We start from the raw sequence: 22,792 nt of genomic DNA, 5'->3' as shown, positions 1-22,792 counted from the left end.
TGTCTTCTGTATCTGTCGAAATGATCGTATGGTTCTCATCCTTTCTCTTATTGATGTGATGCATCACATTGATTGATTTGTGACCGTTGAACCACGTTGCAGCCCAGGAATGAGTCCCACATGATCGTGGTGAATGATTTTTTTTTTTTTTTTTTTTTTTTTATTTTTTTTATTTTTGGGACAGAGAGAGACAGAGCATGAACGGGGGAGGGGCAGAGAGAGAGGGAGACACAGAATCGGAAACAGGCTCCAGGCTCCGAGCCATCAGCCCAGAGCCTGACGCGGGGCTCGAACTCACGGACCGCGAGATCGTGACCTGGCTGAAGTCGGACGCTTAACCGACTGCGCCACCCAGGCGCCCCATGAATGATTTTTTTTAATGCACTGTTGGATGCGGTTTGCTAGGATTTTGTTGGGGATTTTTGCATCTGTCCATCAGGGATATTGGCCTGTAGGTCTGTTTTTTCTGTAATGGCTCTATCTGGTTTTGGTATTGGGGTAATGGATTTTAGAGGTGACTTCAGGTGGTGTTTGGATACGTATTGTAATGACCAAAGGAAGGTGGGTGTGTTGTGACAGCTCCGAGTCAATAAAGAAGCGTTGGAGGTGGACCCAGCTGAGTCCTGGGGAAGCAACCCTCACGGGAAAGAGGCCAGTGACCCTACGCTTGGCCAGCTTAGTTCTCTCCCATTAAACACACGTTGACATCTTTGGTGAGAGTTCCTGCTTGACTAACCAGCTGCAAAATGGAGTATTCAAGTGGGAAGATCAGTCTCTAACTACCTTGTCTTTCTCAGGGAGTGTTATAGGGCGGATGTGTCTCAGACCATGACCTAATTTGGATATAATTAGTTAAGATGACGAAGTAGGGTGTCCAATATTACTGGTGTCCTTGTAAGAAGGGGACACTGGGACACAGGCTTCCAGGGAGAAGGTGGGTGAACGTGAGAGCAGAAACTGGAGATTCTTCTCCGGCCGAGGACTGCCAGCCATGAGCAGAAGCGGGGAGACGCCTGGAGACGTCCTCGCCCGGGGCCTTCGAGGGCCTCCAGGCTGCGTGAGAATCTGGTTCTCTCACAGCCCCTGGCCTGGGGCACGGGGTTCTGGCCGTCCTGGGAAGGTGATGCCGGCAGCAGAGGAAAGGAGAACATGGCACACGTACCAGGAGGGCGCCGACCAGAGGGCTTTCCGTCGGGAGCCGCTGGTGCCTCTGGGCGCTCGGGCCCTGCAGGCCTCCTGCCTCGAGCTGGTTTGAGCTGGAGTTTTGGAGGCTGCAATGTCTGCTTCCGGGCCTTTCTGCTGTGTGGGCGTCGCTTGTGTAGGAGGCCTTGTTGCGTCTTTAAAGATACGTCCTGGAGGGTGAGGGTGAATCTCCCTTGGGTTATGTCACCGGGATTTTACGTTTGGGTGGGAACCTCGCTTCGGCCGCCGACGGGCGTTTGCCTTCTTTGTGGACCGTTTGCTGTCTGTTCCGAGAGGCAGCCAGTGCATGTGGGGTTCCGTTCAGGACTACGTGTCCGTTGTGGTCAGCCTGGAACCCAGAGCCCTGCTCGGGTGCGTCCCGCCCGGTGGCCGCTCGGCCAGACAACTGCCGTCTCCTCCGCCCGCGCACAGCGGCGCGGCACTCTGCCTGACTTCCGCGGGCGTGTTTCTGCCGGCCACCTGGGTAACTGTCCCGTTCTCGCCCCCACAGAGTCCGTAGAGGAGCAACAGCAAGGCTTCCAGATGAACAACCGAAAGGAAGACATGGAGATTGCGTCCCACTACCGGCACCTGCTGCGGGAACTGAACGAGCAGCGGCAGCACGGCGTCCTGTGCGATGTGTGCGTCGTGGTGGAGGGCAAGGTCTTCAAGGCGCACAAGAACGTCCTGCTCGGCAGCAGCCGCTACTTTAAGACGCTGTACTGCCAGGTGCAGAAGACGTCCGAGCAGGCCACGGTCACGCACCTGGACATCGTCACGGCGCAGGGCTTCAAGGCCATCATCGACTTCATGTACTCTGCCCACCTGGCCCTCACCAGCAGGAACGTCATCGAGGTGATGTCCGCCGCCAGCTTCCTGCAGATGACGGACATCGTGCAGGCCTGCCACGACTTCATCAAGGCCGCGCTGGACATCAGCATCAAGCCCGACGCCTCGGACGAGCTCTCCGAGTTCGAGATCAGTGCCCCTCCTGGCAGCAGCACGGACGCCCTCATCTCGGCCGTGATGGCGGGAAGGAGCATCTCCCCGTGGCTGGCCCGGCGCACCAGCCCCGCCAATTCTTCCGGAGACTCGGCCATCGCCAGCTGCCACGAAGGGGGCAGCAGCTACGGGAAGGAGGACCAGGAGCCCAAGGCTGACGGCCCCGACGACATTTCTTCGCAGCCTCTGTGGCCCGGGGACGTGGGCTACGGGTCTCTGCGCGTCAAGGAAGAGCAGATCTCCCCGTCTCATTACGGAGGGAGTGAGCTCCCTTCCTCCAGGGACGCGGTGATACAGAACTCTTTCTCGGAGCAGGCTGGCGGGGACGGCTGGCAGCCCACGGGTCGCAGGAAGAACCGGAAAAACAAAGAGACGGTTCGGCACATCACACAGCAGGCGGAGGGCGATAGCCGGGCCGGCTCCCCGGTGGCCCCTTTCCTTCCGACGTCCGGGTGGCCATTCGGCAGCCGCGACTCAAGTAAGCCTTTTGTTTTCGTGGGCGGGGCTCAGACGCTGGCGGCCCAGACGCGCTGCTTGTGCTGCAGGGGAACCAGTGTGGGCCAGCCTCACACCGGGGCCTCCCACGGGCCGCCTCCTTTTGCAGCAAATTATGTGAGTGCAGGGAGTGTGACTCTGGGTGCCCCCGTGTCACTGGTGCACAGAGGCCACTTGATGATGTAGGGCTTGGCTTCTCTGTCGCCCAGGGGTCAGTAGCTGGAAAAGTGGGTGACGACTGGTGCGGGGGCAGTTTGAGGGTCTGTGTTCCTTTATCCAGGGAGTCTTTCGTCAACACTGCTTAGGAGAACTTAATTTTAAACGGTTGAAACGTGAAAATGTTAAGCGGTGCAAAAGTGCATCAGGTGAGGTGACGTGAAGGTGGGTAGGGACCCCACCCCACACCTCAGACCCTCACGGTCCCGTGGCCTCAGCTCTGCATTTTCTGTCCCCACACCGGGGTCTTGGTCACTGTTGTGAGTGTTGGACAGGCCGTCACACGCACCTGTTTTTATCCCTGGTAAAAAGCTTGTCTTCAGCTGGGGGGACTTGAAGGCTTCCGGCTGAAAAGCCCCCCTCGCAAGGAGGGTTGTTTCCTTGTTTCCAGTAAGTGCGGGTCCAGTGGTTCAAAGTAACAAATGTCTTTTCTCGCAGCCGCTGGGCGTTGCTGTGCTACTCGGGGAGGGGGCGCTGAGCACGCGTCAGACCCTGTGTGTCAGGTTCAAGGTGGCTCTAAGCTCAGCTTTGCGGAAGCTGGTCCTCGCACCCTGGATGGTAGTTTTGTGTCTGTCTCCCAGACAGTGGCTGATACGTTAAGTGTTTGCTGAAACACCAGACACCCTTCTGGTCCTGGGCGCGTAACGGCTGCTGTTACGCCGCCCTTCCAAGTGGTGGACTGGGGGGCAGGCTCCCTCCACCCCCAGCCCAGCCCCAGGTGCACTGGGGTCCAGAGGCTGAGGAAGGGTCTTCGTGGGAACAGAGTTGGTCCAGAGCAGGATAGAAGCTTCTTAGCAAGTTCTCGTCCAGGGGAGGCCCCTCTGGGAAGGTCACAAATCACCTGCAACACGAGAACGGACAGGCGTGAAGGCAGCAAGCTAGGGTCATAGCCCTGAAAAGTGTCACAGTTGCCAAGCATCCTGTGCTTGGGGGCAGGAAGGAAGCTTCCCAGGCAGGGCCGGCGGGCCCCTGGACGTTCTGGCTCCCACGCTCAGCTCTCCATGCGTTAGCTTTTATTATCGTGGTGAGATATATGTGCCGTAACCTCTACTGTTTTAACCATTTCTGAGTCTATAATTTATTGGGATTAAATACGTTCACACTGTTATGGCAACCATCATTACCATTTATCTACCAGACCGAGACTCTGTACCCGTTGAACGGAACCTCCCCGAGACACGCGGTCACCTGTGTTCGTTGTCACTCTCTGTCACTGTGTGTTCCCAGCCCAAAGCACAGGGCCAGACCCCTGAATGCTCAGTTCAGGTTGGTCGAAACACAGCCTTTCGACCTCGGGCTGGATGGCTCACTGCCGCGGGGGTGTCCCGGGCGCCCTAGGGCAGCAGCAGCTCTGACCTCCGTCCACTAGATGCCAGTAGCCACCCAGCCCTAGTCTGGTGACAGCAGAAGTGTGTCTGGACGTTGTAAAGGTCCCTGACGGGCAGCACCCCAGAACTGCTGGAGGTTCACTGAAGAAGAAGGTTAAGTGTCTGAGCTGCTCGAAAAGCCGTCTCCCTGCTGGCTGTCTGTAGGGAGAGGACACTCCGTGTGCTCTAAACTGTTTATAACCTCTCACCGGCTCTGACCGAAATCTGAGAAGCAGTCTGTGGTATATGACCTAAGGACAGCTGCTTTGTGTCGAGCCTTCTGGGCCGGTCGGTGCTGCAGTCCCGTCCTGGCGAGTCCAGTCCTGGGTGTCGAGGGCCGCCCAGCAGGCTGTGACGCCGGGGGGGCTTGAGGTTGAGGGCCCATCAGCGCAGTAAGGAATGTGCTCTCCTCAGGCCTGTAGGTTTGGGGCTTTGAGTGCAGTAGTCAAGCAGAAGGTGTTTTTAGATTCCAACAAGTGACTTCGACCGTGTACTTTTGTTAATGTCTTAAATCCCCTGGGTTTCCAAGGCAACTGTGAACAGCTTCTGTTAGATTATTCTGAGCTGCTGAGGCAGGGATGTGGGGTTGGAGGCTCGCATAGGGTGGTTTCTGCCCTTGGTGGTGGTGGTGGTTTATCCCTCCATCCTGGCCCTGGGGCTGGGCTTGGAAGCTTAAGTTGTGATCCCCAGTGGGGGCCGGTTTGTTTCCACTAAAGATTCCTTACCTCTTAGGGAAGAATGCCTTTAAATTCTCCTACTTGCAGGAGCACAGGCCCTGTTCCAGAAGAACTGTCAGGTGGTTTTCGCACATCCCTCGGAGGCTCAGTGCAGGTGCTTGGATGCTCGGCTTTGCCGCCAGGCCCGCCTGTGTCCCCGGCTTGGCTTTGGCGATTCCGAGGCCTCTTTGAGTTGGAGAGTGATTTTTTCCAAAAGGGCCAAGAGCATGTGAACCTAGTGGCCTCCGAGGTGTCGTTGGAATTCTCTCGTACGGTCACTTGTGTGGCAGCTCGGGGGAAGTGGTGTCCACACGCGCAGGTAGGTTGCACGTACTCGGCCACGTCTTCCTCGGGCCCTGGCCTCCCCCCTCGCGTGCGACCCCACGGTGGCCGCAGACCCCCAGAAGGCGATCTGTAGCTGCTGGTTCACAAGCGGGAACGGGAAGGGCCCAGGCGCTCGTCCTAATGTCCCACACACGGCCTAAAAAGTTCTGCCAAAAAAGAGAGTTCTGGAGCCAGGATAAAATGGGTCTGCTTTGTAAAGTAAATGTTTCTGCCTGAACTTCTGTAAAGTTGGATCTTGACATAGTAGGATCTTGAAGAACACGTTTGGGTGGGTGAAGGTGGTCTCTGTAGGCTCCCAGCTGACCCCTCACGCCCTTGCAGCGTTTCCTGGGCAGGGAGGGGACAGGTGCACCACTTGTCAGGCCGAGGTCGTCATGGGGGCTGAAGTGGGGGCACCAGATGGGAGGGGAGACATCCCCCGCTGCCCGTCCTCAAGTACGTGAGGGTGCGGGGTGGGGCTTGTTCGAGAAGCGGTGAACCTTTCGAGTTTGTCTGAGTTTCCCTGCATGTCGTGGTGTCGTGACCCGCCTGCAGGAGTGAAGGGTGAACCGAGCGCCGGGCTCCCTGATCCTCCGGTCAGTCTGTCCACTTCCGCGACAGGTGCCCTTTCCGCTGCCGACAGTCCAGCATCCGGCTCAGTGTGGTGTTTGTGACTTTTGGGTAGAAGAGCCTGAATGAAAAGCGGCAGCACGTCTCTGGGGCTGGGACTTTGGCTCCCGGACGGGTGGGCCCGTTCCCGAGACCCTGTCACCCCTGCCCTTCACCCCTTCCTCAAGAGGTGGAGCCCATTGTAGCTGCCGCCCGAAGTTTCCCCTTCCGACAGGAGCAGGACCGTGTGGAGCCGGTGCCCGCTGGCCCTTTGCTGTCTGGCTGGTGGCAGGTGGCGCCCTCGTGGTTGCGGTGTTGGGTGAGAGCGCGAACCCTGGCGGCTGTGCCAGGAGGTGGCGGGAAATGCTGGCGACTCAGAGCGGGCCGAACGGTGGCAGGAGCCAGCTGCCTGCGCGGTGCGGTCTTCTGGGAAGGGGCCCCGCGGGTGGAGGAGCCTGGGGGTCGTGTCCTGTGACCTTTGGCTCATCCACGCCCAAGGCCATGATTTTGAATCACTGTCCTGATTCAAGACCCTTATGAACTCGGCTCTGCTGAGCTGCTGGTGTAGCTCAAATGCAGGTGCTCCCTTTGCGTCTGGATTTTCTAGAATATCGCATTCGTGAAGGATGAGTCCTTGAAGGGCTCTCACGGGCATCAGGCTCAGCCTGGTGCCTGAGGGAGCTGGGAGGACGTCCCACCTGGAGCCACCAGGCGGACGAGCCGTAGCGTGTCCTGGGCTGCTGCAGGTCAAGGCAGACCACGTCGTGAGGCCGTGGCAGGCTGGAGCCAGAGGAGAAGGTGCTTCTGGAAGCCCCAGGAGTCAGGCAGCACTCCAGGCTCAGGCGACACAGGGAGCCCAGCAAAGGCTCGCACTCAGGATCCCCGAAGTGCGGCCCACGAGGGAGAGGGATCTCAGTGGAATGTGCTTGAGTTGGTGTGATTGCCATTTTGTTAGGCAGCCGGGAAATGTGTTTTTGCACGGCCTATGAGCACCTCGTTGTGCTCTAGGGTTGTGCAGAAAGGAGCCTGTCCCCTCTCCGAGTGCAGGGGGCCACCCCCAGCAGCTTACCGGAGCTCAGGCTCTCGTGCCTGTCCCATCCGCAGGGAGCCTCCGCTGCTCTGTGGTCAGTTCGCAGACGTGTAGCTGTCTCACTGGATCCTGTCTTGATTTGAACTTGAGGGTGATTCCACCGCATGAACGCGCACTGTCCACTCCCGTGCCGATGTGGATGGCTCCGGCTGCCTCTGGTTTGGGCTGTGACAGTCACTGCTGCCACACCTTCCAGCGCTTCTGAACGTGCTTCTCCTGCTGTATTCTGGAGGTGCTTCTCGGGGGTGCGGGGGTTTCCTACAGCTGCCACGAGAAGTTACCGTGTGCCCCGTGGCCTCACTATCTTCCAGCTCTCAGAAGTCAGGGGTGGGGTGGCAGGGCTCCTGCGTTCCTTCTAGAGTCCCCAGGGGAGGACATTTCCTGGCCTTCTCCAGCTTCTAGAGGCCCTGTCTTCCTTGAGTCCGCCCCCCCCCCCCCCCCCCCCCCGCCGCCCTCTTCCCCTTAGAAGGACCCTTCTGTTGACACGGACCCACCCGGATAATCTGGGACAGTCGTCCACCTCAGGGCCCCTAACTCCATCCTTTGTGCCGCATGAGGTTGCCCACTCACAGGCCCTGGAGATGGGGACCTGGACGTCTAAGGACCGCGATCAGCCTACCCCATGGCGCATACGTGTAATTAGCAAGGTTTTGTGGTGAAAATTGCCATTCTTTTTTTCTGTTCCTTGAAGCATGATATGCATGCAGTAAACTGCACAGATTTCGAGTGAACAGTTTCGGGTTGAACAATTTCTTGTTTCTCTCTTTAACATTTTATTGGGGAAACATTTATTCTTAGAGAAAAGGTAAAAAAAAAAAAAAAAGAAAAAGAAAACGAGCACGTCTACCAGCCAGATTCTTCACTTAATGTTTTGCTACATTTGCTTTATTGTATGTTTATTCACCTAATCGTCCAAAAACACATCTTATTTTTGGTGCCTTTCAAACTACCTAGCAGATCAGTATACTTCATTCCAGAGCACAGCAGGTTTTTCATTGGGGTTCAGCCCGTGTGCACACTCCCACGCCCTGCACGCACCAGGCCTGCCGCACCCCTTGACCAGTCTAGACAAACGCGTGCGCCTGAGCCCCCTCGGAGCAGAGTGTCCCCTCCGCCTCCGGCCATCGATCCCTGCCCCAGCCCCGTGGCCCCTAACCTGACTTTTTCTGCCGTGGGTCGACCTAGCCTGTCCAGCGCTTTGTCTGGAAGAAACCTCGCGTCCCACGAGCCACATCACGGAGTACGCGCTCCCCACTCACAACCGCATGGCTGTGCCTCGTGTCCCAGCCTCTTGTCTGGGAGAGCCACCTGCCAGCCACCTGGCACCTGGGCAGTAGCCAGGTTTTGCTGTTGTGAGTGAGGCTCCCGCGAACACTTTCGGCAAAAGCCTGTTTTGTGGACGTATGTTTTCATTTCTCTCGAGCAAATACCTCGGAGTGCAGTGGCTGGGTCTCAGAGGACAGGTGACTTGAGCTTTATAAGAAGTTGCCAGACTTTTTCCTGAGCGTCCGCACCCCCCACATCCTCCATAGCTTGGCGTGTTGTCTTTTTTTCTTTTTTTCAGTTTATTTATTTTGAGAGAGAGAGAGCGCGAGAGAGCATGAGCAGGGGAGGGGCAGAGAGAGAGGGAGGGAGAGAGAATCCCAAGCAGGCTCTGTGCCGTCCACGCAGAGCCCGACGTGGGTCTTGAACTCACAAACCGTGAGATGGTGACCTGCTGAAACCAAGAGCCCATGCTTACCTGACTGAGCCCCCAGGCGCACCACGTGTTGTCTTTTTAATTGTAAGTGCCCTAGGCGGTGAGTTGGATGAGTTTTGACAACCTCGGACACCTCTGCCATCTGGATAGAGAACACTTTCACTGCCGGGAAGGACCCTCCTGCCCTTTCCACTCACCCCCCCACCCCAGACACGGACAGGACCCGCAGACCTCCCCCCGCCACAGCCGCCACCAAGGACCCCGGGGTGCTGCCCTCCCCGATCTTTGGCAGCCGGCAATCTGCCCGCGCGTCTGGGATTTCCGCTTGCCTGTGAGGTTTTTGCCGTTGCCATGGGTGTCAGGGGTCATCTTGTATTTCCAGAACTAGAATTGGTGTTCTGTTCTCCGGCTGTCACCCCTGTCCTGCTGGTGGACGTTGGGTCATCTGGGCGGTCTCGGGTGCGACGAGGAGGCTCCGGGGGCGCGCTGGGAGGCCACCGTGCGGACGTGCGTTGGGTCCTCACGGGTGAGCTCCGGGGGCTGGCACTTGAGGCTCTCGCTGGCCTCGTGCGAGGTGCTCTCTGCCGTGCATCATCCTTGAGGCTGGAGGTTGTTCCTTGGTAAACTTGCAGCATTCTAGAGCGAGTGGCGTGGCTTCTCCTCCCTCCCCTTGGCGGCTCCCTCGTGGGCCACGTGGTTGCTCTTGTCTCCCTGTTTATCAGTCACTCGCGTGGCTTTCGTTGCGAGGGTCCCACCAGGCTGGCTTGTGCCGTCAGGTTTGAGGCTTTGGCTGCGGGGAGCCCCGCTTGGACCTGCCCCCGACGCTCTGTCTGCTTTCCCCGAGTGTCTGCTGGAGTCTTGAGGGCCTTCCCATCGCAGCTGAGCGTCCTTGCTGTGTTCTGGGCGCAAGGCCCTCACCAGGCGTGTGCTCTGCAGACGTTCCCCGTCTTTGTTTCATGTTTTCATTTAACGTTGTTTTGGAGGAGCACGCGTTTCACATTTTGATGAAGCCCGAATTGCGGACTTTTTTCTTTTACGGCGCATAGTCCTTGGGTCCTATCGCAGAAATCTCTGCTGAGCCCTGTGTGCTTTTCCTGGAAGTTTGACAGATTTTGGTGTGACGCTCCGGTCTGTGGTTCGGATTGATTTTCGTGTGTAGGTGCCTCGTTCCGATACTGTTTGCCAGAAGCTTGTCTTTTACCCACTGAATTACCCTGCTGACAGAGTGAGGAGGTAAATTCTAGATGAAGTGCACACTTAATCTTTCTGAACTGGATTGTACCCTATTCGGGTGTGATTTGGGCTGTGACCAGCTGCTGAGGGGGGACGGTGCCCTGGCGGTGCTGGCTGTCCATCCCACTGGTGGTGTTGGCACAGGGCGCACGCTGGGTGCCCGTTTGGTGGGCGAGACAGGGCTGTGACATCTACACCAACACTGTCAAACGCACCTTGTGAGCATTTTTAGGAATTGTGAAGAGTGGAGGTTTGGGGAGACGTTCGAAAACGGGTGCTGGCTCTCGACCAGACCGTGCCCCCCAAGACGCCCTGGCTGTGAGGTCAGCGCCCCTCACCCTCCCGACCCTCCTGCCTCCACGACAGCCGTGTCCCCCCAGACTCTAGGCCTCGCGTGGCTGGAACCCACTCTTTCCTCTTCCGAATCTGCTCATACCCCACTTTGCAACTAACACTGCCTGATCTAGTTTGATCATTTAAACATTCTGCTTATTTTCATCATAATCTCTTTTCTGCTTTTTAGCTAAAGATTGTGATCTAAATTTTCAAGTATTAAGATGTATCATTTGTAGAAGAGAAAAAAAACACTGTATTTCCCTGTAGAATAAAACCTTTACATTTAACATGTAGCCCTTACAATTAAATGTTGGTATTTTTAATCCTGTTTGCTCCATTTATTAAAAAGAGGTCAGTGGGGTGCCTGGGTGGCTCAGTCAGCCGAGCATCCGACTTCGGCTCAGGTCATGATCTCGCGGTCCGTGGGTTCGGGCCCTGCATCGGGCTCTGTGCTGGCAGCTTGGAGCCTGGAGCCTGCTCTGGATTCTGTGTCTCCCTCACTCTCTGCCCCTCCCCCACTCATACTCTGTCTCAAAATAAACATCATAAAAAAAAAAATTTTTTAAGTTGCCCCAAAACTCAAGATGATGAAAACTATCACTTTTTATCAAAAAGATTCACCTTGTTGGGGCGCCTGGGTGGCTCAGTTAAGCACTGGACTCTTGATTTTGGCTCAGGTCATGATCTCACAGTCGTGAGATCCATCAGGCTCTGCACAGATAGGCTCTCTCTGCCCCTCCCCCCACTCACACATGTGCGCTCTCTCTCTCTCTCTCTCTCTCTCTCTCTCAAATAAACAAACTTAAAAAAAAAAACAACTCAGGGGCGCCTGGGTGACTTGGTTAAGCGTCTAACTTCAGCTCAGGTCATGATCTCGCAGTTTGTGGGTTCAAGCCCCGCGTCGGGCTCCGTGCTGACGGCTCGGAGCCTGGATCCTGCTTCGGATTCTGCGTCTCCCTCTCTCTGTGCCCCTCCCCTGCTCAAGCTCTGTCTCAAAAATGAATAAACATTAGAAAAAATAATAAAAGAGGTTGGCATCAGGAAGTTACCCTGCGTGTCTTTCTGTCGCTCATGCAGCTGGCGTGTGGTCACTTCTCTCTGCCACACACGTGTGACGTGTCTGCCGGGAGCCACGTGTCATGTTGACGCCGTGTCCTGGGGGCAGGGTCTTCCTGGAATCAGAGCTGTTGTCAGTGTTCTGTCCAGAGGCAGCATAGCTTGTGTGCCACCCACACGTGTGCGTGTGAGCGACTGCGTCTGTCTGTGCATTCGGGGGGGTGTGAGTGAGTGCGTGTGCACACAAGCGTGTGACAGTCCCAGGTGAGGGAAGACCCTACGTTACTAACTTATAAGTGAATCTTGGGAACTCAGCCCGCTTTTCAGACTGAAGTTGGACGCTTGGTGTGCTCGCCAGCTTTTTCTAAACAACGTAGCCTGAGTCCAAGGTTCAGGCGGCCTCCGTCTCACGCTCCAGCCTCCTGGACGTGGCGTTTATTCCAGAACCTCCTTGCACAGATGAGCCGTAGCCCGGGGTGGGGGCGTCCTTGCCAGGCCCGGGATGTGCAGGGTGGGCCGTGTGAGGGGCGCAGAGGGCTGCTTGAATATCTGTCCTTGAGGTTTCTGGTGGAACTCACCGGGGCTCAGAAGGGTCAACGGCCCGCATGCACCGCCTTGGCTTTCCGGGTCTGCGACCGGGACAGCGTGTGTCAGTGCCTCGTGCCTTTCCGCGGCTGGGCAGTAGTCCCCTGTGAGGATGGGCCGTCTCGTCTGTCCGTCAGCCGCTGCTGGATGCGGGCCGTTTCCTCTTTCTGACTGTTGTGGCCCATGTCACTGTGAGTGTGCACGTGGGTCCCCCACTGCTCCGGGCACCGGCTCCTCCAAGGGGCGTCAGGCTCTCCCCCAGCGGCCGCGCCATGGGACGGTCGCAGGGGAGAAGGCTCCGGTTCCCGCACGTCCTTCTCAGCCCTCGTCACCGTCTGACACTTGGGGTGCGGTGGCCTCGCGGTGTGGCTCGGGTGCGTTTCCCTGAGGACTGAGGGTGTCGGATGCTGCTCACCGGTCGTTTCTGGATCTTCTTTGGAGGAGTACCTACTCAGGTCCTTTGCCCACTTTAGAATTGGGTTGTCTCTTTATTGAGTTGGAAGCGTCGGTAACTCTTCTGAACAGGATCTCGAGTCGGATCTGTGATCTGCAAACATTCTCACGGCTTGTCGTCTTTCTTCCTTTCCTTTTTTCAAAAGAAAATTTAAAGTTTATTGTGGGGGTGGGGGACGTGGGGGACGGAGAGTGTCGAGCAGACTCCGAGCGGCCAGCGCAGAGCCCGACACGGGACCTCGAGGTGATGATCTGAGCTGGAATCGAGTCAGACACTCAGCCGACTCAGCCCCCAGGTGCACCCCCTTTTTAAACTTCTGAGCGGACTCCACACCCGCCCTGCAGCTTGAACTCAGGACCCCGAGATCGAGTGTGGCTTGCTGCTCCGACGGAGCCATCCGGGAGCCCCATCTTCTCGCTTCTCCATAGCCTCCTCTGAGACGTCGGAGGTGTTAGTTTTGCCAGAGCCCGATGTGTCCGTCTGTCGCTGGCACTCGTGCTGTCGTATCCCGGAGCCCATCGCCAAAGCTGAGACCCTGGGGGTTTTCCGAGAGCCTGTGCTCGTGGCTCTTCGGTCCTGGACCCCTGCTCCGTGTCGCCTCTTCTCTGAGAGGACAGCCCCTGTCCCGTGTCCCCCACCGTGCTGAGTGGAGCTCCCGCCCGAGGCCGCGGCCTCGCCGCCGTCCCGGGGCAGGCGAGGGGCCTCCGCCAGCAGGACGGGGGTGGGCTTGGCAAAAGCAGCCAGGTGCTCAGCCCGCCACCCTGGCTTCTCCTAAACGTCCTGTTTCCGATTGGAGAGTCTTAAATGACCTGCGTGTCCTCTGTGTGTTTGCTCCCCCAGGCGCGGACCTGACTGTCGCCGAAGCCAGCAGCTCTGACAGCCGCGGGGAGAGGGCTGAGCTGTACGGCCATGTGGACGAGGGTCTCCTGGGAGGAGAGGCCAGCTACCTGGGCCCGCCCCTCACCCCCGAGAAGGACGAGGCACTGCAGCAGGCCGCCGCGGTGGCCAACCTGCGGGCGGCACTCATGAGTAAGAACAGCCTGCTGTCCCTCAAGGCGGACGTGCTCGGGGAAGACAGCTCCCTGCTGCTGGAGTACCTGCCCAAGGGCACCCACTCTCTGTCCCGTAAGTGCGTGGCCGAGTGCAGAGGTGGTGCGGGAGGGGTGCGCACCGCGCGGCGGGGGGCGGGGGGAGGGGGTGGTGACCGCTCTGGCCTGGGGTCACGTGGTGGAGAAGGTGGTTGATGGGCGGTTGTCAGGGCAACAGCAAGTACTTGTTCGAAGGCTTCAGGCAGAAATCACTGAGCTGCTGGCATCTGAGCCAAAACCCACATCAGGCTTACAAGTGTGCCCTGGGCACCCCGAGCGCGCCGTCTGCGAGGTGGGACCCGCAGGGGGCCTTCGTGCGAAGGGACAGACTCGGGCTCCCTCTGCTGGCCCTGGTCCCGCCTCAGCGTGCCTGTCGTCCGCAGGGGAGAGATGTGCGCATATCCTTGCTTTGTCTCCGCTAGATGATGCTGGTCACACGTGGTCACACGTGAGCGTTTAAAGGCCTAGGGTGCCCACTCCGTAAATGTCTCCGGCCGAACTCCAGTTGTCCCGAAGCAAATGACAGACCAGCCGGAGAAGCCCCCGGGCCGTCCTTCTCCCAACCAGACTCGAGGGCATTTGGCTTTTACATGTAACCGGCCATGAGCCACACACGCTCTGGGTGCCAGCCCGAGAGCGAGCCACACACGCTCCGAAGATCCATTCTGGGGGCGCTCGGGGACCGTGGTGGCCACCCAGTGCCCTGGAGGAGGCAGCCGCACTGTCTCTGGCCGTCCTGGGATTAGCGCACAGTGTGGTTAGTGCACCCCGTGGCCGCCGGAGGGGACAAGGCCCGGGGGGCTCCCCCGACAGCGGGAGGCGCTGAGTGTAGCAGGGGTGCAGGGGCCTGCGGTGCGAGCGTGCGGGGCACGAGAGACGGCCCGCGTGGACGCAGCGGTCTCCCGAGCGCCACTGCAGGAAGTAGGTCCATCGTCTGTGTTCGGGGTTTGGGAAGGGCAAACTGTTTTCATGTTCAATGTAAAAAAACAGTATTTTTACAACTCTGTTTTCGTGAGCGCTGAAATTTCCTAAGATTTTGTGTTGGAGTGATGAAAATCGCTATGGCTAATAAAGACTAAAAGTGGGAACGACGTTTCTGTTGACTTTATTTCCCTGGACTTAAGGAGCCGTTGCCATATTCTGAGCAGCCTGGATGCCGCGGTCGGTTCATGGGACTTGGCTGTGAAGTCAGACCCAAAGCCGAGTACCTCGCTGACGGGCCGCCTGGCTTTGGGCACGCTCTGACAGGCATGTTGAGGCTCATTTCCCCAGCTGAGAACCGCATCACACGGTCGTTGTGACTTTAAAACGCAGTAGTGTCTGTGGACCCTCAGATGTGTGAGCAGAGAGTGGCTGACGTGCTCCCACACGTCGGTCCTGCCCCGTCTCGCGTCAGACCTTATGCTGCGGGCAGAGGCTCCGGGGCCGGACGATCCCAGGACACTTGACGGGTGCTGGGGGCGCCTGGCTGGGGGTCGGCGGGACAGGTTTTGTGGATCTCGTGGAAGGAGAGCAGGGGGATGCTCCGGGGAATGGGTGGCTGTGTGGGGAGGTGGGGGCACGCTCGTTCTGTACCCCTCACACGCTCCTCACGCACGCGTGCGCACCGTGCGTCCCAGACCGTGGGCAGCCCGACCGGTGCCGCCAAGGGTGACTTTGGGACAAGGGGTGGTCGTCGGTGCTTTTCACGGTCACCCTGTCTGCCAGGCTTTGCCTCCAACATGGCCTTGTCCAAAAGGCCTTTGGTGCATCTGTGCTGGGAGCCACCCTGGGCCAGGCAGTGGGCCTCGCGCCAGGGGGGCTGGCCCCCCACTCCCGGGGGTCCCGTGTGGGCCCGGACCCTCCCGCGGCAGCCCTCCCATCTCGTGGGTGGACGTTTCTCCTCAGACCTGCCTCGTCCCGAGTGGTCACCACACACTGTGTTAATGCGTCGCAATGCTGGGCACGTGTGTGACTGTCAGAGGCGTCACACGTTGGAGGGAGCGGAGAGCCCGGCAGTGGGACCCTCTACCATTTATTTTTAGTACATCTGTGACAAGTTCCAGGCAAAGTCTCTCAGTGGATTTTGCTGTTCTGTTATTTCTGTTATGTTTTAATCTCCTTGCTTCTCCTATTCTAAATCCCCCATTTTTCTTGTACGAACCTACCAGAGGCAGAGGGGCCAGAGAACAGGGTGCAAAAATGGGTTATTTTAAAACGTTGTTTTCTGACATCCCAAGTAAAGTCTGCGACCGGGTATTTGTGACATCGAGGAATGAAAATACCCAGGTAAAAACCTTGTTTCCCAAAACGTCATGGTTGGCCGCCGGCCCCTGCCCCGCCCCCCACCGCCCTGTCCCTGGCAGGTGGCTTCGAGGAATCGGACGGACGGAGGCCGAGCCGCCGTCCGGGGTTAGGAGGGCTGGTGGCAACCTGTCCAGCACCCGCTTTCCAGGTCTTTGTCCCCGCGAGCGTGTCAGTGTTGGTGTATGGCCCGGGCCACTGCTACACGTTTCCCGCCCCGAGAAGGGGCTGAAGCGACTCCTCTGTGCTGTCTGCTCGGCGGTGCCCGGTTGACTGGCACGGTCTCTCCGGGCGCCCGTGGCCAGGGGTCAGGCTCAGAATCCCATGCCGGTCACCCTCCACGACCACTGCTGGTTCCTAGATGCGTCCTCATGGGCAGGAGCGACTGTTCTGTTCGGCGGAACGCGGCCTAGCAGGGCCTGGCTCCGGCGACTTGGTCCTGCGCCTCCCTCCTCACCCCCCAGCGCCGGCTCAGCCTGGAGACGTGTTCCCGGAGCCCCAGGCACCAGCCGGCAGCTGACGTCTCCAGCCCGGTGGGCAAGCGGTGCGTGTGCCCGAGCCTTCGACGGCACCTCTGAGGAGGTGTGCTGATAGCAAAGCTCTGGGGTGAAACGCCCGGGCTCCACCAGCCCAGGGGCCACCCCTCAGCTCAGGCGGGCGCAGGGGCCTCTGTTTCCTCCTCGGGTGGCTCAGAAGGGCAGGGGCCGGGGCTGCGGCATGAGGCGTCCCCAGAGCCTGGTCTGGCGTGAGAGGCGGGCAGTGCCAGAAGGCCAGGCCGCGGTAGCTCCAGCCTCCCTGGGTGGGTTGTTGATGATGCACGTGTTGTTACATGATTTCTGGGGCGCCCCAAATGGGTCCACGTCCCAGCAGACGTGGGCTCGTAGCCGGAGAAGCGAGAGGACGGTGTGGTGCTAGGCTCGAGCGGCTGTGCGGGGTGGGGTCCTGCCCCTGCTCGCCGGGCCTTCTGGAGGCGGGACGTGCTAGGGCACAAGGCCTGGCCGTGGCGGTTCGGCGACAGAAAGGGAAACAGTTGCAGGTGTGTAAATCAAGGGGCCTGCCACACGTGCAGGCAGGGCACCAGTGGTAACCAGCAGCCAGCATTCACGGTTCCCCCTGGGCAGTCCGGAACCTTCTAGGGGAGGTTGAACGGGTCTAATCGCATTGGCTTGGCTGTTAGGGTTTTCGGACAGTTTCATTTCTAGATCAACGGTCTAACTGATTAAAGGACCTGTTCGTGTTGATTTGGCGTAACTTGGGTCTTCTGCTCTTCCCGAGTTCCAGGGGTAGGCGAGCACCGCACCTGCTCACGGTCCTGCTTCACTGAGTAGAGACTGAGAAGCATGGGCTGTGTCCCCAGACTCGGCCCTGCTGCGTTTGTGAGCGTGCGCTGGTCTGAGAGGGACCTTGACGCGGGCGTCGCCTTCCTGGGCCTTGAAAACTGCCACGGGACCGAGCTGCTGGAGCGGCCCGCCGCGGTCCGGGAGGGTGGGCGCCTCGTAAAGCCACCACGTCCCCCCAGCAGCTGAGAAGGCCCTGCTGTTGTTGGTGTTCAGTCGGTAGATACCACGTGTGAGGGACGAGCTGAGGGTTCCCCCCGGTGCTCACGGGCGGGCGCTGTCGTGTCTGGGCGCAACACGTGCCACGTTCCCTCCAGCTCTTCACGGGGAGGGAAGCCTCAAAAGAGCGTGGCGTGGCCGCGAGCGGGGGCTTCTGCGTGGGCCCCGGAGCCGCCGGGCTGTGCCCGTCCCTGCCTGACCCAGGCCGGCCCCGACGTCCAGGAGCACTTTGTGGGGAACAGCGGAACCGTTTTCTGTTCTGACTGTGGTTAAAGATTATTTCCTATCATGCGTAAAGAAATGAATCAAGGACCTTTTCTTGATTCTGGATTGACCCTGGAATTCTAAGCGACTTCTTGCAAAGAGGCACTGGATGAGGTCACCGCACTTGTAGAGAAACACCCTGCTCGACACACCTTGAAGTACTTCGCGGAAGATCGTTTCTCGAGGCCACAGGTGCGCGTGTGCTTGTGTTTGCACAACGTGTCCTCACTTTCTGTGCTAGAACCCTCTGTTGTAATCATTTTGCTTCTGGGAGAGAGACCCGGAACGCAGACAAGTCGCACGCGGAGACCCCGGCTGTTTGGGGGTGGTGAGCTGATAAAAATACCCAAACACCGGCCCCCGGCGAGACCCAGGCTTCGTGCATAGCAGTGCTCTGCTCACGGCATCAGGATCAAGGACAGCGCTCCCGGAACTCTCCCAAACAAGCCACCAGCAGGTGTCCATTCACGTGGGTGAGACTCGTTTCCTGTGTTCCCAGGGCCTGGCACCAGCCCCAGTCACTCTTGGGGGGATGCTCATCGCAGAGCAGAGGCCCCTCCCTCTGGCCCCTCCACCCTCCACTCAGAGCCCGGGATGCCTGCTCTGGTGAATGGCCAGACCCAGCCCAGGACAGCACTACCCCCCCAAGCCCAGGTAAGACGTGAGAGCGGCCGCCACGTCCCGAGCGTCCCGGATCAGCCGCCGTCCGGCAGGCTCGGGTGCGTCCCCGGCATGTCTGTGGTCGTACCAGGCTCACGATGAGCGTCCAGAGCAGAAGCTGCTGTACCAGATAGACGTCTCTGGTGCTCAGCTCGGCCCAGTGAGAGGAACCTCACTTTAGGTTGACAAAGTTACGGGCTTTGGCGGTAGTTACCGTTACGCTCTCACAGCCTGACGTAAGGTTAAGTCGGTCATGTATATGTGTCCGTACGTTTTACTGAGGCACGGTTGACACGCTGTTGCGTTGTTTTCGGCGTGCGGCACCCTGATTGCACACCTCTGCGCCCGCTCCCCGCAGGGCGCCTGCCGTCTGTCGGCAGGTGCCAGCAACTGTGTTCCCTCTGCTGTACTTCTCGTTTTCCATGTGCGTGTAATATAGACATGTACTTAAGTAAATTTAAATAAAAGTGCATTTTTTAAAGTTGATTTCTATTTATTTTGAGAAAGATACAGAGAGCAGGCGGGGGAGGGGCAGAGAGAGAAGGAGACAGAATCCCAAACAGGACGTGGGGGTCGAACTCAGGAACCGTGAGATCATGACCCAAGCTGAAACCAAGAGTTGGGATGGTTAACCGACTGAGCCACCCCGGTGCCCCTGAACGTACGTTTTTATATTTAAGTCAAGAGATTTCTCTAAGGAATTTCCCCCTGATGCGAAGACATTTGATTCGTCAGCTGCGGGTTAAAAATGGCTGTGCTGGTGGCCGCACGTTTGTGACCGTCATGGACCCTGGGTCCTCAGGAATGTCACGGACAGTGAGCTCTCCTTCCTGTTCTTTGGGTCCGAGGGGTTGTTTATAAAAGAAAGGTCTGCCAGGGTTGCTTGTCTCCCTGAAGGAAAATAAGTCTTTAAGAAGAGCTTACTCACATATTTTGGATTCTGAAATTAATTGATTTCCTATGCGGTCTTTTCCAACAGGACGGTTTTGGTGGGAGATAGATCGTGTTCTGTGCATGGATCTTCCCTGAGTGTCTGTTCACTGAGAATCAGTTGTAGCCTCCCTTCCCACATGTGGGACAGCTTGTCCTCATGGTGACAGGGCAGGGACCATGGCAGGGACCTGATAAGAGGTGGCATCGTCACGTCCCGACCGCCTGTAACTTGTCTGTGTCTTGTTCTGGATCGATGCCCCTTGTTAGCTGGAGCCCTGGGCTCCACAGGAGGCCTGCCCTGGAGTTGGCCCCCGCTGGCCCTTGGGAGGGTCTGTGGGGGCCAGGGGCCCCCCAGGATGTCTGGGGCCTTCTTCCAGCATGCCGTGCGGCCAGCACTCCCCCCCCCCCCCCACCCTGCAACCTGATGGGCGCCCAGAGCTCCGACAGCCTGACCATGAAGTCAGCAAAGGAGCCGTGAGGGAGGTGCCCGTGGAAACAGAGGGCTCTGCTGACAGCCTCGAGGCTGGAGAGGCCTCACCAGGCACCTTTGCTCTGGAGCAGACGCTCCCACCTGCCTCTGCCTCAGCCAGGCCTGGCATTCAGGTTTGGTGGCCACTGGGTGACGGCAGAATCACATAGGACGGGGACAGCTGTGGAGGCTGCACTAGGCATCCGTGTGAGCCTTTGAAGCTGTCACTTCTTGGGGTGCCTGGGTGGCTCAGTCAGTTGAGCGTCCGACTCTTGATTTCGGCCCAGATCATCATCTCCTGGTTCGTGGGTTCGAGCCCTGCTTCGGGCTCTGCTGTGACAGCCTGCAGCCTGAGTGGGATTTTCTCTCTCTCTCTCTCTCTCTCTCTCTCTCTCTCTCTCTCTCTCTCTCCCTCTCCCTCTCCCCCCCCTGCCCCTCCCCCACTGGCTATTTCTCTCGAAATAAAAAATAAATGAAAACAAAGCTGTTACTACACGGCAGCCAGGTGCAGAAGGCCTTCCAGTGCCCTGCTGGTGGGCAGGTGGGCGGGGCTCCTCTGGGCGACAGGGCTGGGGTTCACCCGGATGTTGTAGGGTTTGCCGTCTGCGGGGGCAGAGAAGTACGCCGCCGTCCCTGCAGCAAGGAACCTGATAGCTCCGACCCCATTGCTGTCTGGAAAAATCCGAGGACAGGGCCTCCGCACGATGCTCTTGATGTGTGTGTCTCACGACGTCTCTCTCCAGGTTTAGGAGAGTTACCGAAACTGCTTCCTTTCAGAAAGAATGCCTTGTGTTTGCTTGCCCGCCTCTGTTGGACGTGTTGGGTCGCACCTCTGCTCACTGGCACGGAGCAGGTGGCTGGGGATGTGGCGGGCTGCCCGGGGCCCGGAGGCTCACTTTTGCCGGCAGGGCAGCGGGTGCTTTCCTAGGAGGGAAGCGGGCGGCCCCAGTGCGGGGCTGCCGAGTGAGCGAGCGGAGGCGGAAGTGGCTTGGCTTCTGAGAGGGCGGGGCTTCCCCGTCGCTCTGCCGGGCGGCCCCCACCCTCGCGGGCCCAGCCCCCGACCGCGCTGTGGCTGGCCTGGCCCGGCAGTCCCGGCCGAAATGTGGACACTGGCAGAAAGAGCCTGTGTGGCTGTCTGGGTTCTGAGTTCACCAGGTGGGGACACAGGGGTCCGGTGGCTGCTTTTCCCTTTATTTGCTCACTTGGAGGACTTTTCCCCGGGGTGGATGGAGTGTGGACATCTGCACTGGGGACCGTCTGTCTGTGCTGTTGTGCTGAAAGGCTGTAGTTAAAATTTTAAAACGGTTGTGGCTCCCGGCTGGCTCAGTCGGTGGAGCACACAAGTCTTGATGTCGGGACCGTGAGTTCGAGCCCCACGCTGGGTGTGGAGATGACTTAAAAATTGTAAAACAGTTAACACGTTTCAGACAGGTACCATCCTCTTAGATGGTGCCTAAGAGAAATAGGTTTGTAAGAAGAAAGAAATAGGTTTGTGGTCGATGGTCCAGTGATGAGAGGCGCAAGAAACATTTTTAGAATAGATAGCTGTCTGATTGGGTTCTTATATTTACCATTATTTCCCTTAAAACTGTACAGCCACGTAATATGGAATTTTCAGCAGGTGCATTTAGATATCCATTGCTCGTATTTTGTTGAATTTCTCATTGAAATACTGTGGCTCATGGATTGATCTCAAAGAGTTTTTTAAAAACTTATCAATATGTAACATCAATGTCTCTTGAACACAGAATTTCAGTAATAAACAGTTGGCTCTTGTTTAGGTATATTTACTGCCACATGACCCGCTCCACATCTGTATTCGCTTCGGGCCTCTTGGTGTATTTGCCGTGTTCATGTGCTGGGGAATGACAGATGCCACAGACGTGGCTGTCAGTCCCATGTCGCAGGGGCTCACGTGTGCATGCATGTATAGAATTGAAGTCTTCTACTCACTTGGGGATGTTAAATTACTAATTTAGATTGCATTTAAAATATATCATCCAGGGGCGCCTAGCTGGCCGAGTCGCTGAGCGGGTGACACTTGATCTTGGGGTTGTGAGTTCGAGTCCCACGTTGGGTATAGAGTTTACCTAAAAAATCAGAAAGACCCCAAAATCCAGACACAATATATAATCTAGTCTTGATTATTGCTGGTTTTGCACTTGTGTATATAACTCCAGCGCTGGGGAAAAGGCATTGCTCTATTTTAAGGAAAACTCTCTGATCTTGTAGTTTCAGCCATGACTGGCTTGTATTGGGCTTACTCTCCAGGCAAATACCATTTGAAAATCTGGCGAACACGCGCACACACACACACACACACACACACACACCCTGGAGACTGGCCAGCTCAGGTGGCACATATGGGGCTGTGCTCCTAGAGAGTGGAAGAGCACACAGGACGAGCTATGTTTTCACCTTGAGGTTTTGCTGGTGGATTTCCCAAACGGGGGGACAGGAAGCAGGCCAAGCACAGAGCAGCAGTGTGCTTGCTATGCAAGAACATGGAGGGTGTCCTTCGGGGCACCCAGAGTGGCTGGGACTGGAGGAGCAAATCTCAAAAAGCAAGAACCCACAGAGGAGGAGCCCCCAGTTCTGCACACGAGCCCTTTAAACTTGTGAGCCATGCACAGAGCAGAGATCTCCACGGTTGTGCGGCTCTGGGACACGGGGGGGTAGGGCAGTTCAGGCCCAGGGAGGGAGGCAAGGAGACACCCTGGGCTTTCAGCAGAGACCCCGGAGGGGCCACACTTTGAATGTGAGAGTCACTCCCTCAGAGTAAGACCAAAACCAAATGAGACCAAATTTAGCCCCAACAAGAGCTAAGGCAAAGCTCCACAGGGGAGGGTGATCGTCCCGAATCTATCTGCTCAACAGAAGTCATAACAACATGCAATAAAACCTTAACTGACCCCACGGGTAGCGTCCCCGCTGTCTCATCAGCCATGCCTGGTGTCTAGGAAGAGGTGACAGCACGTGCTAAGTGACAGAGCCACATGACCGAATCCCTCCAGGGAAGGCGGGCACACAGCACATTCACCTGGCAGGGACATGAAGACCCACTACTGACATATTCAAGGAACATTCTGGAAGTGAAAGTATAATATCTGAAATTAGGGATTCACTACATGGTTTAATAGCAGTCTGCATACAGCGTAAGGTAGGGTTAGTGAAC

The 22,792-nt window shown here is 57.6% G+C and overlaps 1 protein-coding gene across 5 annotated transcripts in view; it reads left to right on the top strand.

Annotated features, from left to right (window-relative positions):
- ZBTB46 (zinc finger and BTB domain containing 46) overlaps window positions 1–22,792 on the top strand; it is a 69,508-nt gene that overhangs the window by 31,005 nt on the left and 15,711 nt on the right. For 4 of the 5 annotated variants that reach the window (XM_058686255.1, XM_058686252.1, XM_058686254.1 and 1 more), the window contains 2 exons: window positions 1,694–2,662; window positions 13,205–13,489. In XM_058686255.1, the coding sequence (XP_058542238.1) occupies window positions 1,726–2,662; window positions 13,205–13,489 (1,222 nt within the window). In that variant the 5' untranslated portion in view covers window positions 1,694–1,725. The remainder of the gene's footprint in view (window positions 1–1,693; window positions 2,663–13,204; window positions 13,490–22,792) is intronic. The other variant, XM_058686256.1, reaches the window with a different exon arrangement.

Source organism: Neofelis nebulosa, chromosome 9, assembly GCF_028018385.1.
Source record: "Neofelis nebulosa isolate mNeoNeb1 chromosome 9, mNeoNeb1.pri, whole genome shotgun sequence".
Taxonomy (NCBI): Eukaryota; Metazoa; Chordata; class Mammalia; order Carnivora; family Felidae; genus Neofelis; species Neofelis nebulosa.
Note: the sequence above shows the minus strand (reverse complement) of the source record. Positions and strands in the feature narration are given on the sequence as shown.